Source organism: Pinus tabuliformis, chromosome 1_2, assembly GCF_031772625.1.
Source record: "Pinus tabuliformis cultivar Carrire ecotype Pingquan chromosome 1_2, CPIR1, whole genome shotgun sequence".
Classification (NCBI taxonomy): Eukaryota; Viridiplantae; Streptophyta; class Pinopsida; order Pinales; family Pinaceae; genus Pinus; species Pinus tabuliformis.
Window position 1 is genome coordinate 1,350,173,308 of NC_142298.1, and position 14,091 is coordinate 1,350,187,398.

The 14,091-nt window shown below is 36.1% G+C and overlaps 2 protein-coding genes across 2 annotated transcripts in view; both read right to left on the reverse strand.

The window, feature by feature from the left end:
- Nucleotides 1–1,043: 1,043 nt before the first annotated feature.
- LOC149211232 (uncharacterized) lies at nucleotides 1,044–3,656 on the reverse strand. The gene is made up of 4 exons (XM_089396974.1): nucleotides 3,039–3,656; nucleotides 2,374–2,868; nucleotides 1,464–2,076; nucleotides 1,044–1,379 (listed from the first exon to the last, which is right to left on the reverse strand). Exons 1-4 carry the CDS (start codon nucleotides 3,528–3,530, stop codon nucleotides 1,354–1,356), a joined length of 1,626 nt encoding a protein of 541 aa, XP_089253100.1. The 5' UTR covers nucleotides 3,531–3,656; the 3' UTR covers nucleotides 1,044–1,353.
- The window catches only part of LOC149211233 (uncharacterized), a 150,810-nt gene continuing 140,240 nt past the window's right edge, over nucleotides 3,522–14,091 (reverse strand). Inside the window, exons 7-9 of the mRNA XM_089399221.1 lie at nucleotides 5,147–5,206; nucleotides 3,757–4,917; nucleotides 3,522–3,659 (exon numbers count right to left, since the gene is read on the reverse strand). Of these exons, the coding sequence (XP_089255347.1) occupies nucleotides 3,835–4,917; nucleotides 5,147–5,206 (1,143 nt within the window). The 3' untranslated portion in view covers nucleotides 3,522–3,659; nucleotides 3,757–3,834. The remainder of the gene's footprint in view (nucleotides 3,660–3,756; nucleotides 4,918–5,146; nucleotides 5,207–14,091) is intronic.

A 14,091-nucleotide genomic window follows, 5' to 3' on the forward strand; every position in this document is an offset into this window, starting at 1 on the left:
TTCAAGTAGGTGTTTACATATCATACACATAAATCCATTTCACAATGTAGACAACACCTTGCAGACATCGATAATATTTAGCATAATTTATCATAATGTTTAGGCCAGACAGAACATTGACACTGAAATTTAAACATAAAATTTCATTATTTATGATAATGGGTAAAATAAATAGTAGTTTAATTATTGAAAAATAAAAAATACAATAAATAATGAGTAGGGAAATAAATATTAATATAATCATATAAATTAAATGAAGGATACAATAAAACATCTATTTTATATAAAATTGCTAATAGTAAAAAGAATCATTAAAAAAACAATCAATCATTATTATTAATTATAAAATAAATTAATATATGAATGAATATATATATACATTTAAAAAAATATGTAACATAATTTTTAATTATGGAGATTCATTGTCACTTTATCATGAATATAGTTGTAATACCATCATCATTTATTACTATCACATGTCACAAAAATCATCATTTATTACTATCACATGTCACAAAAATCATAACTCACATTTCTATGATGTTTTTCTTAATTAATCCATTTAATTAAAAGTGAAGAAGTATAATTGTTTTTAATATAAAATTCCACCTTTAATTTATAACTATTATTGACAATATTCTAGAATATTCTATTGGATTAAATTTCTACTATTCAATTCATAATTATTGATAGTTAAACTAAACTTTTGAAAACTTTATTTCAAAATAGATATACTTATCCATGTAAAAAAAGAAAAGGAAAAGAAAAAAATAATACAAAACTCTATTATATATATTTTACTTTGAATATTTTTTATTTTAACAAATATTATTTTACATGAAAGGATATATATATATATATATATATATATATATATATATATATATATATATATATATATATATATATATATATCTTTTGTTTTTACATCAAAATATTGTTTTTACATCAAATTTAGTATTAAAAATTTAAGGTTTCAAAAATATGAAAATTAGAAATTCAAAATTTAAAGATTAATGCTTCTAAGTAGATGAGTTATTAAAAAAAAAAAAATCATTGTTTTCCATAACCGTTTTGTATCATTGTGGAATGTAGAGCGGTCCAAAAACCTAAAAAGTCACTCACAGTTTAGGGGCGGGAGAGAAAATAAATAATAATAGCCTAGAGCTAATAATAATTGTAAAGGGAACTGACTTAGCCTATACAAATTGCATATATAACTGACTTAGCCTGACAACAAAATAAATAATGATAACGTGCAGCTAAAAAGATTGTAAATAGCCTGTAAGACTAGCCTGACAAGCTTTGCATAATAGGTGACAGGCACATCTCTACATTCATCCTGACTTGAGATCAAAATGTCCCGCTGGAAGAAGATCCTGTAAATCAAATAGAATAATAAAATTTTTATAATAAAGTCCAAAAGAAGTGCGAAATCAAATATTGACCGATTACAATAATACCTGTTTTTGCACGTGTTGCCAATACTGTTAGCTCAAGCAATGCATCTTTTCTCTTTTCCTCGGGACCTTTCATCAAGTCTGCAACCAATTCTTTTGCCTGTTTCTTTTCTGGTCCTGTACATTTACTTTTTGTGGTATCGAATATGTCCATAATTTCTCTTCCCTTTGTTGTGACCATTTCTCCTTTTTCGTCCATTAACGCCAATGATAGAACCCCGCATTCCAAAGACTCTAACAGTGTCCTCAATCCATCCTGCTGTTTGGCTTTTTCATCCATTCGCTTACGGAAATCATGAACACGTGCCCAAAATCTTACAGAAGCCCACCGTGAAAGATATGACGCATTCTCTAGCCCCAATTTTCCCTTCTCCTGCGGCATTTCGGCGTCTTGAGTAGGAAAATACGCCATCTTCATGCTATCTGTAACAGGTATCTCCTCTTTGTTGTTCTCATCAAAAGCGGGAACACAAATGAAGTAAACGTCCTTCATGTTTGCATTTTTGAGTGCATTTTTGATGTTTCCTCCCAATGTTTTACTTCTTTCTCTGTGCGTGTCAGGATCCTTCCCGTTGCATAATAACCATGTCATTTTCCCTTGTATCTCTCTTTTAACCTTTTTCAAAAACAACACAGCAAATACAGAAAGATTATCAATCCTATAAAATATATAGCTATTTTTCAAAATAGTATATTACGAAATGAGGCATTATTCGAAAGGCTATTTCTATTCAATTTGTATAATATAAAATGAAATATCATTCCCAGTAAAAGGATGTCATTATTATAAATGCAAAATTTTATACAATGTGAACTTATAATTTCTACAAATTCTTGTGAAACATAAGTAAAAATATAATATCGTAATCCATTTATCCTAGTGGAAAGCTTTCATTAAATTTATATTACCAACCTCAACAAGTTCGTCACCTTTCAAAGACTTGAAAAGAAGAAACTCCAGACATGACATACTCTGTTGTTGCTTCCATTCTTCGTTTCTTAATTCTTCAATTTTTTCATCAGTAAACGGATATGCATCTGACCCCCACCTGTCAAGAATGCTCAATATAGGCTTATAAGGTGCAATTTTGCCATTGGGTTCTATTTTCCTGACCACACTAGGATAACATGACATCCATGGTTCCGTTATTTTTGGATTACTTTTTTGAGTGAGAAAGTACTTCACTACTCTTCGTACTTTGCATGGATTTTGGACGACCAACCAAGGTGGGTCTCTTGGAGCCTCTCTTAATTGCCCAATTAGAATTGTTATAATTTCAAAACCAGGTCTGTCTTTTCCTGTCATATACATGTCACTCAAACATTGAAGGCCGGGGTGATCATGACTCTCATCAGCGAACCTGATCTCTATTAAAATGGTCTTTCCTTTCAATTCCTCGACACTAACCTACGAGTCACATTAAAAATGTCTGTCAATAAATGAAGATTAAAAATGTAAACTACTGCAACCAACAATCGTCATATAAAAACCGTCTTCAGAAAAAAATGGATTGAGAAATGTAAAATTTTAATGCTCTTTTGAGAGGAATCACTATCAAAAAGCCAAAACTCAAATACCTCCTGCTGTTCTCGCAACAAACAGTTCTCCTCGCACCCATTTACAAACAATTCTCTTAGCAAGTGAATGTTACTCCCTTGTGTTCCTTCTTCAAGTTCCTTAAAAGAATGATATTTTCCACATTTACTTAACAAAAACTCCTCCATTTTAGCGAAATTTTTTCCATCTATCAGAAGCTCCCAACAAGATAAGTATTTATCATCATTTTCCTTTTGCACAATCTTCGCGCTCATCGCGAAAAATTTGTTCATATTTCGGTGCCACAAGTTTTTACCATTTCTTTTTAAGTTGAACAACAATTTCTCAAGCAGTAGACGAGCGTCAGAGTTATCAACTGCACGGCCCATAATTTTGTCGGCGACTTTCCTCGGCAATTTATGAAAATGTTTGCCAATGTAAAGCATTTCAAACTTTATTTTGATGTCATCTAAGGTCTCTTCTATCAATGGCCACGGAAAATCTTGATTGAAATCTGATTGGCCGTCAAACATGAGAAGAAGGATGGTGTTTGGAGGACGACTGGATACTTTGAAGGGCTCTGGTCGTCCGTGCTCGTAAAGGCGCTCCAGCTCGGATGACAATGATTCCCATTCATTCTCCTTCGCTTCCTCGGACAAATCCTGAACAGAAATCTAATATCAGCGAAAAGGACAAATTATAGAAACCTACTATAATGATGGCATCATAACAAAATGTTTACTAGTTTCCAAACATCACCTGCCCTATATCCACTTTATAAGCCCTTGACTGATGGCCCTGTATTTCTCCACGCCCTGTATCCTCTTTATTAGCCCTTCACTGATGGCCCTGTATTTCTCCCTGCCCTGTATCCTCTTTATAAGCCCTTGACTGATGGCCCTGTATTTCTCCCCATCTCTTTACCAGATTGACACTCTTTGTGATGTACAACGTTGCCAGTGATTTTATTTTTTCCATGTTGTTCATGCATTCTGCTTCTAACATATGACAGTTACTTAGATCGAGATGTTGCAATTTAGAAAGGGAATGAAATTTTGTAGGGAGCTTCTTCAAATTCTGACATCCATCCAAGGATAGAGTTCGCAATGATAAGAGGCCATGGAAGTCTTCACATAATTCTTCAAGTCCACTGCAACCTGATAAATCCAAGTGCACCAAATTCTCTACTCCAGAGAAACTCTTGGGAAGCTTCCTTAATTTTTCACATGATTTGAGGTTCAGCACTCTTAACGATTTCAACTCACCAAATCGTTCTGGAAGCTTCTCTAAAACCTTACATTTGTTCAATTTAAGGTATGTGAGTGAGAGCTCGCGAAACCCATCGGGCAATTTTGTTAAACTTCCACACCATGAAATATCCATTGAGGTTAAGGACGTCAGATTTTTAATGTTTTCTGGAATACTAAGTAGTTTCGTACAATGTGATACATCAAGTTTTACAATGGATGTCATATTTTCTAAGCCATCAGGGAGATGCTTTAGGGCTGTGCAAGAGGATAAATTCAATACTTTCAATGACGAAAGTGGCTCAAAATTATCAGGAAAATTTTCCAGAGACTGACAATTTGATAGATTAAGTTCAACCAGGGACTTCAAGTTTCCTAATTCACGAGGAAGAACTTTCAAAGATTTACAATGATCCACTTTCAATACTCTTAAAGATCTAAGATTTGAAATTGGATAGGGCAGTTCCTCTAAGGATTTGCAATTTGAAAGAGTTAATTGACGCAAACCCTTTACTAGATGAGCTAGTTCACTCGGCAATTCTTTTAACCCTTCAAAGTTGGTCAACTTCAATATTCGCAAATCTGGTAGGCGCAAAAGCCTCACAGGAAAGTTTTCCAAGTCATTGCAGTTGAACTTTCCGTCGATTTCCAAGTACTTGAGGTTTGAGGGCATCTGCAATTTATGCAACTGATATGTGAAATCGATAATCAAAATCATACAAATTACTAAAGTGTTTCCTTCATTACATCCATATTTTTCAAAAAACCGAGTGGAAAAGGAGGAACTAATCAAAATTAGTAAAACTAATAACTTGTTTTGTCCCATATATTCAAAAACATGAGTGAAAAACAAGGAACTAAATATATCAAGTAGACTGACTAAATATGTAAAGTAGACTTGCCTTGCTCAGTTGATCCAAATGCTTGGGACGCCTGTACCGCAAGTATCTTATCTGCTCTACCTGACACATTAAAGAAGAGATTGACAGTGTTAAAACGAATTTTACTAATTTTAGAACTATAAAACGATCCTTGGTATATATGTGTATGGTATATATGTCTAGCACTTGCGTAAAATGTTAATGATATTTTTGTTGGGACTAATACTTAAGTAGTTATGTAAATCGCTAACAAGTTAGTCAGTATATTTTATGTTCTCTGCAAAATTAAGGCAGCAAATTATTAGGGTGGTCAGTACTGGAAATTCGCTGTAGTATTCTGGAAATTCACTGTAGTGTGTTGAGATTTTCTGTTTGGAATAAGATAGGAAAAATCTCAGCTGATGACAACAATAGAAATTCAGTTCCTAGATTAGCTCCAGGTTGTTGGGAGATGAGTTAATGCCTCCTATATTTGATGTGAGTGAGTTAATGAGGCTGTTAGATTCTCTATGCTATATAACAGGCAATCATTCGGATGTTGGCTGGGAGGGTGTGAGAGCTTTGTGAGGATTTCTTGATGTAATCTCCTATTTTTGATTAATAAATTGCCGATGCCTATGTTGTGTGGACGTAGCCCAGATTGGTTGGGTGAACCACGTTAAAAGCTGTGTCTTTATGTGCTTGAATTCTGTGTTGTGTATTTTGGTTTAAACTAGCTGTGCATCTAATCTCCAACAAGTGGTATCAGAGCACGTTGGAGGAGCGGCACTGCTGGAGATGGAGCGCTAAGGCATGGAGGCGCTGGTGCAGAGAAGGTTCTGTGCATGCGTGCGTATAATCAGTTCATTGCTGGCCTCCAAACATACAAACGGTGTTGTGGTGGATTGGCGTGATCGTGGATTAGCGCTGGTGCGTGGATGTTTGCTGCTGCGTATACTTTGATGTGCGTTGTGATTGGAGGTGAGCTGTGTAAAGTGATCCGGTAGCACATGATCAACGTTGGATTCGGTGGGCGCTCTTCAAACCATTCCGATGCGGAGAACAACGTATTGCTACAGCAGGGCGTGGCAAAGGCATTGTTGGGCAGGTCCAAACTGCCTCCCCCCGTGACAGATGATGAGTGGAGTGAATTGGATGGCAGAACCTTGAGCGAATTCGGTTGTGTTTGGCTGATGATGTTTTATTTAACATCGTGTCAGAGAAGACTATAGCCGGTTTGTGGACGAAGTTGGAGAAGCTGTATATGACGAAATCCTTGACAAATCGGATTCTCTTGAAACGGAAAATTTACGGTTTGCGGATGAAAGAAGGTACCTCGATTACTGATCACCTGAATGTTTTTAATACCTTACTGGTGCAATTAGACAGTCTAGATGTGAAATTTGATTCAGAGGATAAGGCAATAACTCTATTGTGTTCATTGCCCGAATCCTGGGATCACTTTGTTACTTCCATAAGCTTTAGTACAGCAGACATTCTTGAGTTTGACGATGTTGTTGGAGCCTTGTTGTCTGAGGAGACGAGGAAGAGGTCAAATGCAGACACCTCTACATCAGAGGTAATGACGGCCAGAGGTCGCTCAAGAGAGAGACACTCCGGGGGAAAGCATAGCGACTCTCGTTCAAAGTCCAAAGGAAAGAAGACAAAGGTGAAACGCTGGCATTGTGGCAAGGCTGGACATCTGAAAAAGGATTGCTGGAAGCGAAAGCAGGCTGCTAAAGAAGGCTCTTCGATAGAAAAGAAGGAAGCCAACACCACAGATACAGGTTCAGTATCTGGTTCAGGTATGAGTGATGAGGTATTGTCTGTTGATGTTTCAAAACATGATCAACATTGGTTGTTAGATTCCGGGGCATCTAACCACATGTGTATTCATAAAGATTGGTTTAAGACATATAGAGCAGTTGATGATGGAGTCGTGTACATGGGTAATGATGTCACTTGCAGTATTGTTGGAATAGGAAATATACAACTACAATTGTTAGATGGCACAACCAAATTGTTAACTAATGTGAGACATGCACCAGATCTAAGAAAAAATCTAATTTCATTAGGAGCACTGGATACAAATGGATATAAAACTGTAATTCAAGGTGGAGTTATGAAAATATATAAAGGTATTTTACTAGTGATGAAGGCTAAGAAGGTAGGAAATCTTTTTCAATTAGAAGGTAGAACTGGGTCAGATCATGTGTCTGTGTCTGAACATGACAGTAGTTCCATTCACTTATGGCATCAAAGATTGGGGCATATGAGTGAAAGAGGATTGAAAATTTTGGCTGACCGAAAGTTACTTCCTAATCTAAGATCTGGAAAGTTAGATTTTTGTAAACATTGTCTGTTTGGTAAACAAAGTAAACAAAAGTTTAAAACAGGCAAACATACTAGTAAAGGCATACTTGATTATATCCATTCAGATGTTTGGGGTCCAGCCCCTACAGCGTCATATGGTGGCTCATCATATTTTGTATCGTTTATTGATGACTTTTCTAGAAAAGTGTGGGTCTACATGTTGAAAAGGAAGTCTGATGTTTTTACAGTTTTCAAGCAGTTTAGAGAATTGGTAGAAAACAACACTGGTAGAACTATAAAATGTTTAAGAACTGACAATGTTGGTGAGTTTTCCTCCAAGGAGTTTGACAGCTATTGCAAGGATGCAGGGATCGAGAGACATAAGACCACGGTTTATACTCCTCAGCAAAATGGAGTTGTTGAACGCATGAACAGGACTCTTCTAGAGAGAGAAAGGTGTATGCTGAGTAACGCCGGGTTGCAAAAGGAGTTGTGGACGGAAGCAGTGGCAACAGCTTGTTATGTGATAAACTGATCTCCTTCAACAACGATAGGTTGTAAGGTTCCGCAAGAGGTATGAAAAGGACACCCTTGTGATTATTCTAAACTCAGAGTGTTTGGTTGTGAAGCATATGCTCTAGTGCCTAAACATCAACGAACTAAATTATATCCAAAGTCTAAAAGGTATATCTTTGTTGGGTATGGTGATGGAACAAAGAGATATAGATTGTGGGATCCTACTACCCGCAAAATCATCATCAACAGAGATGTAAAGTTTAATGAATCCTCTCTTGTACAGTTAGATGTAGATAGAAGATCGAAACAGGATGATGTATTTGATTTCCAGCACATTCAGTTTGACAGCATTTCTAATGATAGTCATAACGACCATAGTTCAGATTCTAGTCATGAACATGTTTCAGAATCAAATTATGAACAAGGTTCAGATGGAGGTCATGAATAGGTCTCAGATGGCGATCATAAAGGAGTTCCTACAGATGATAGACATCGAATTGTGGAAGCACCAGAAACATTCTTAAGGAGGTCTACAAGGATCAAACACCCTCCGAGAAGGTATGATGATCATGTTACTTCAGTTGCTTTGATCGCTAATGATGATGAACCTTTGTGTTATCAGGAAGCTGTAGAAGGTCCAAATAGTGACAAGTGGAAAGCAGCCATGAAGGACGAAATGATGGCCTTAAGCAAGAATTGTACATGGGATCTGGTTGAGCTTCCGAAAGGCAGGAAAACTGTGGGGTGTAAATGGGTTTTCAAGCTGAAACGGGGTGTGAATGATACGGAAGACAGGTACAAAGCACGGCTAGTTGCAAATGGGTTTTCTCAGAAAGCTGGTATTGAATTTCATGAGATTTTTTCACCAGTGGTTAAAATTGTTTCAATTAGAATTGTGTTAGCATTAGTGGCTTTGCTTGATTTAGAATTGCAGCAGTTAGATGTTAAGACTGCATTTCTACATGGTGACTTAGATGAGGAAATATATATGGAACAACCGGAAGGGTTTGTTCACCATCGCAATAAGAAATTTGTCTGCAGGCTCAAGAAGTCATTATATGGCCTGAAGCAGTCGCCTCGACAGTGGTATAAGAAGTTTGATTCTTTCATGTTGAGTCAGAAATATGTTAGAAGTGAATATGATCATTGTGTTCATTTTAAACAGTTGAATAATGGCATACTCATTATCTTGGTATTGTATGTTGACGATATGCTTTTAGCAAGCAAAAGCATAGAAGAAATCATCAGGTTCAAGGCTCAGATGGCAAGCACATTTGATATGAAAGATCTAGGAGCAGCAAGACAGATTTTGGGCATGGAGATTTGCAGAGACAGGAGCAATGGTAAGCTATGGCTATCACAACAAAATTATATTGAGAAAATACTTTTGAGGTTTGGTATGAATAATGTGAAGCCTGTTTTAGTCCCTTTAGCTTCCCATTTTAAGCTTTCTTCAAGTTTATGTCCTAATACAGATGAAGAAAAGGATTATATGTCTCGAATTCCATATGCCAATGTAGTAGGGTGTTTAATGTATGCGATGGTTTGTACTCGACCAGATATTTCACATGCAGTTGGGGTTGTCAGCAGGTACATGGCAAATCCAGGTAAAGAACACTGGTCAGCAGTGAAATGGGTGCTTCGGTACTTGAGAGGCACAAGTAGTTATTGTATCACTTACAATAAGAGTAGTGAATTTGTTTGCGGATATGTTGATTCCGATTTTGTAGGTGATTTGGATAAGAGAAGATCAACTTCAGGGTATGTCTTTACTCTTGCAGGTGGAGCTATCAGCTGGATGTCAAAGCTACAGAATATTGTTGCTTTATCCACCACTGAAGCAGAATACATTGCTGCTTCACATGCTTGCAAAGAGGCGGTTTGGTTGAAAGGTTTGCTTGGTGAATTTGGTAGGTTACAGGACAACATCAGGTTACTTTCTGATAGTCAAAGTGCAATACATTTGGCTAAGAATCCGGCCTATCATAGTAAATCGAAGCATATTCCAATTAAGTACCATTTTGTAAGACAGGTTATCACTGAAAGGGGAGTCTCTCTTGAAAAGGTGCATACAAAGGAAAACTGTGCAGACATGTTCACGAAACCAGTTTTGTTGGAGAAGCTACGCTGGTGTTTGGCTTCTCTTGGCTTGCAGAAAAGATAAAATAATAATAACAGGGCATCAGGCGAATTTTTGTCAAGGTGGAGATTGTTGAGATTTTCTGTTTGGAATAAGATAGGAAAAATCTCAGCTGATGACAACAATAGAAATTCAGTTCCTAGATTAGCTCCAGGTTGTTGGGAGATGAGTTAATGCCTCCTATATTTGATGTGAGTGAGTTAATGAGGCTGTTAGATTCTCTATGCTATATAACAGGCAATCATTCGGATGTTGGCTGGGAGGGTGTGAGAGCTTTGTGAGGATTTCTTGATGTAATCTCCTATTTTGATTAATAAATTGCCGATGCCTATGTTGTGTGGACGTAGCCCAGATTGGTTGGGTGAACCACGTTAAAAGCTGTGTCTTTATGTGCTTGAATTCTCTGCTGTGTATTTTGGTTTAAACTAGCTGTGCATCTGATCTCCAACATAGTGCTAGTAGATTTGTTTCAGAGTTGACTAATAATCATTTTAGTAATAATTTTACTATATAAGAATGTAGTTAATGGTTCAATTAATATATATGAGATTTACGCAGTTTTTAGCTCACACATTAACTGTGTTTTATTTGTTTATTAGCTGTAGTTCCAGTAGATTTGTTTAATAACATAATTTTACTGAGTAAGAATGTAGTTAATGGTTCAATTAATATATATGAGATTTACAACAATTTTTATCTCACACAGTAACTATGTTTTTTTTTTTTTTTTTTATGTGTTTTTCTTCATAGTTATGTTGGCTTATCAGCTGGCTTAAAGAAGCCATTTCATATTCTACAAGTGGTATCAGAGCAGGTAAAATTGTTTTGGGTTAAATTTTTATTGTTGGAATTTCGCCAAAGTTAATCATGTCGAATTCTAACCAGATGCCAGTTCCAGAATTTGATGGGAACGATTATGATTATTGGTGCATTAAGATGCTAACATTTTTTATTGGAAAATATTTGTGGGAGATTGTTGAATCAGGATATGAGGAGCTAGCTAATTGGAATGCCCTTACAACCAATGAAAGAACAACAAGAAAGGAAGCAAGGAAGAAGAATGCTCAAGCTTTGTTTCACATTCAGATAGCTCTTGATAAGAGCTTATTTCCAAGAATATTAGGAGCAAAAACTGCCAAAGATGCCTGGGAGACTCTACAAGAAGCTTACCAAGGTAGTGATCAAGTTAAGGTGGTCAAGCTTCAGACATTGAAGCGAGAGTTCGAGAATTTGAAGATGCAAGAAGCTGAAAGTGTGAGTGACTATTGTGTGAGAGTCAAAGATGTGGTCAATAAAATGGCTACACTTGGAGAAACTGTAAGTAATGAAGTTTTAATTAAAAAAGTATTGAGATCTTTAACACATAGATGGAATCATGTTGCCATAATCATGGAAGAAAGTAAGGATTTGACAAAACTACATTTTGATCAATTAGTTGGATCTTTGATGTTTCATGAAGAAAGATTGAAGGACACTTTTGAAGGTGTAGAAAAAGATTTTTCCTCTAAATTACAAATTACAAAGAATGAAGATGCCAAAATCAATGAAGGTAAAAGCAAATGGCAAAGCCAAAAATTTTCAAGAGGTAGAGGAAGAGGTGGCTCAAGTGGAAGAGGTAGTTTCAGAGGAAGAGGTAGAGGTAGATTTGATAAGAGAAACGTTCAATGTTATTAGTGTAACAGGGATGGCCACTTTGAAAGAGAATGTAGATTGAAAGAAGGTAAAAATGCTAATTATGCTCAAAAAAGTGGTGAGTTCCTCCAGATCACTTATTTTTATCTTATGCCAAAGGTGAAAATACTAGTAAAGATGTTTGGTATCTAGATTCTGGATGCTCTAACCATATGACACGGAATGAGAAGTTATTTTCAGCAAAGGATGGAAGTTTCAAATCCAAGATCCAACTTGGTGATGATAAATCATTGGAGGTTGCTGCCAAAGGAGCTATGGAGGTCCAAACAAAAGAAGGTATAAATATTATTCATGACATTTATTATACTCCACAATTGAAGCATAATTTGTTGAGCGTTGGGTAGCTATATGAGAAAAGTTATAAAGTAGTCTTTGAAAATAAGACATGTACTATCTATGATAAGAATAAGGGAAACAGGGTGATCACTGTTGTGCCTATGACAAGAAATAGGATGTTTTCCTTGAGGTATGATGAACATAACAACAATCCTGCAAATATGGCTTATGAAGATTCAAGTTGGTTATGGCATCTCAGGTATGGGCATTTAAATTTTCACAGTTTGAAGTTTCTAACCTCACATGCATTAGTTTATGGTTTGCCCAAGGGAGAATAGCATAAGGAGGTTTGTGAAGGATGTGCTAAAGGAAAGCATGCAAGAGAAAGGTTTCCAAAGGGATCTGCATGGAGGGCTCATCACCCACTTTAGCTTGTTCATTCAGAGATATGTGGTCCTATGCAGACTAAGAGTTTCGGTAAGTCATCATATTTCATCACTTTTATTGATAATTACTCACGAAATTGTTGGATATATTTTTTGAAGGCCAAAAGTAAAGCCTTGGATACATTCAAGAAGTTCAAATCCCTTGTAGAAAATGAGAGAGGGTGCAAGATCAAATGTTTGTGGACTAACCATGGAGGAGAATTCTGCTCAAAAGCTTCCCAGATTTATTGTGATATGAATGGCATTAGGAGGCAGCATACTAGAACATACACACCCCAACAGAATGGCATAGTTGAAAGAAAAAATCGTAGTGTGGTTGAAATGGAAATATGCATGTTACAAACTAAGGGATTGAGCAACTCAGCCCCACCAATGCCCTGGAAAAGATGACTCCTTATGAAGCTTGGTATGGGAAAAGGCCTAATGTTAATCATTTCAAAGTTTTTGGTTGTTTGGCTTATGTGCATGTACCTGATCAGAATAGAAAGAGGTTAGATGAAAAGGGTGAGTTATGTATTTTTATTGGGTATAGTAAGAAAAGCAAGGCTTATAAATTTTATAATTCTCTAAATAACAAGCTTATTGTCTCAAGAGATGTAATTTTTTATAAAGGGGTAGTTTATGGTCATCAAAACGGCCATGTTGAGAAAGACAAAAACTATTTTGAATAATAATATAATTGTTGATAATGATGACGAGTAGTCAACTAATGTTTCTATAACTAGCGGCTTAACTCCACCAAGCAGCCCTTCATCAATTTCTTCAACATCAAGTTCAAGTCCAACTTCTTCTCCAAATTCTACAAGGAAGGTAATAAGATTGAGTTTATCAGAGGAGTGAAAATCAAGCACATGAATAAAGCCCATTAGGTGAGTAGCCAATTTTGCTTTATTAGCCAAGGCTGATTTTGAACCATCATGTTTTGAAGATGCATGTACTAATGAGGTTTGGATGCAAGCCATGCAAGAAGAGATGGATTCCATTAAAAGGAATGAAACTTGGAAGTTGACAGAGCTTCCACATGACAAGAAAAAGATTGGCACCAAATGGGTATATAAGACTAAATTTAACAATGATGGGAGTGTTGAAAGACACAAAGCAAGATTAATTGCTAAATGATTCACATAGAAGTATGGAATTGATTATGAAGAGACATTTGCACTAGTAGCAAGACAGGAGACCATTAGAATTTTGATTTCATTAGCATCTCATAAAAAGTGGAGCATACATCATATGGATGTGAAAAGTGCCTTCTTGAATGGGTACTTAGAAGACGAAGTATATGTGGAGCAGCCACAAGGTTTTGAAGTGGAAGGAAAGGAGAATAATGTCTACAAGTTAAAGAAGGCTTTGTATGGCCTCAAACAAGCACCAAGAGCATGGTATGCAAGGATTGATGGATACTTTCAGGAAAATGGCTTCCAGAGAAGTAAGAGTGATCCTACCCTTTACTACAAACAAGAAGGTATTGATATTCTAATCATAAATTTGTATGCTGCTGATCTATTGTATATGGGTAGTAGTTCTAAGATGAATGATAAGTTCAAAGTTGCTATGATGAATGAATTTGAGATGAAAGATCTAGGCATCATGAAATATTTTCT

What these genes read in the sequence shown, in the direction of transcription:
- LOC149211232 (XM_089396974.1), bottom strand. Translation starts at nt 3,530, where the DNA reads ATGTTTGACGGCCAATCAGATTTCAATCAAGATTTTCCGTGGCCATTG. An exon ending in AAGGTGACGAACTTGTTGAG is followed by an intron (nt 2,077 to 2,373) that starts GTTGGTAATATA and finishes TTTTTGAAAAAG; the next exon opens with GTTAAAAGAGAGATACAAGG. An exon ending in GGCAACACGTGCAAAAACAG is followed by an intron (nt 1,380 to 1,463) that starts GTATTATTGTAA and finishes TTTGATTTACAG; the next exon opens with GATCTTCTTCCAGCGGGACA.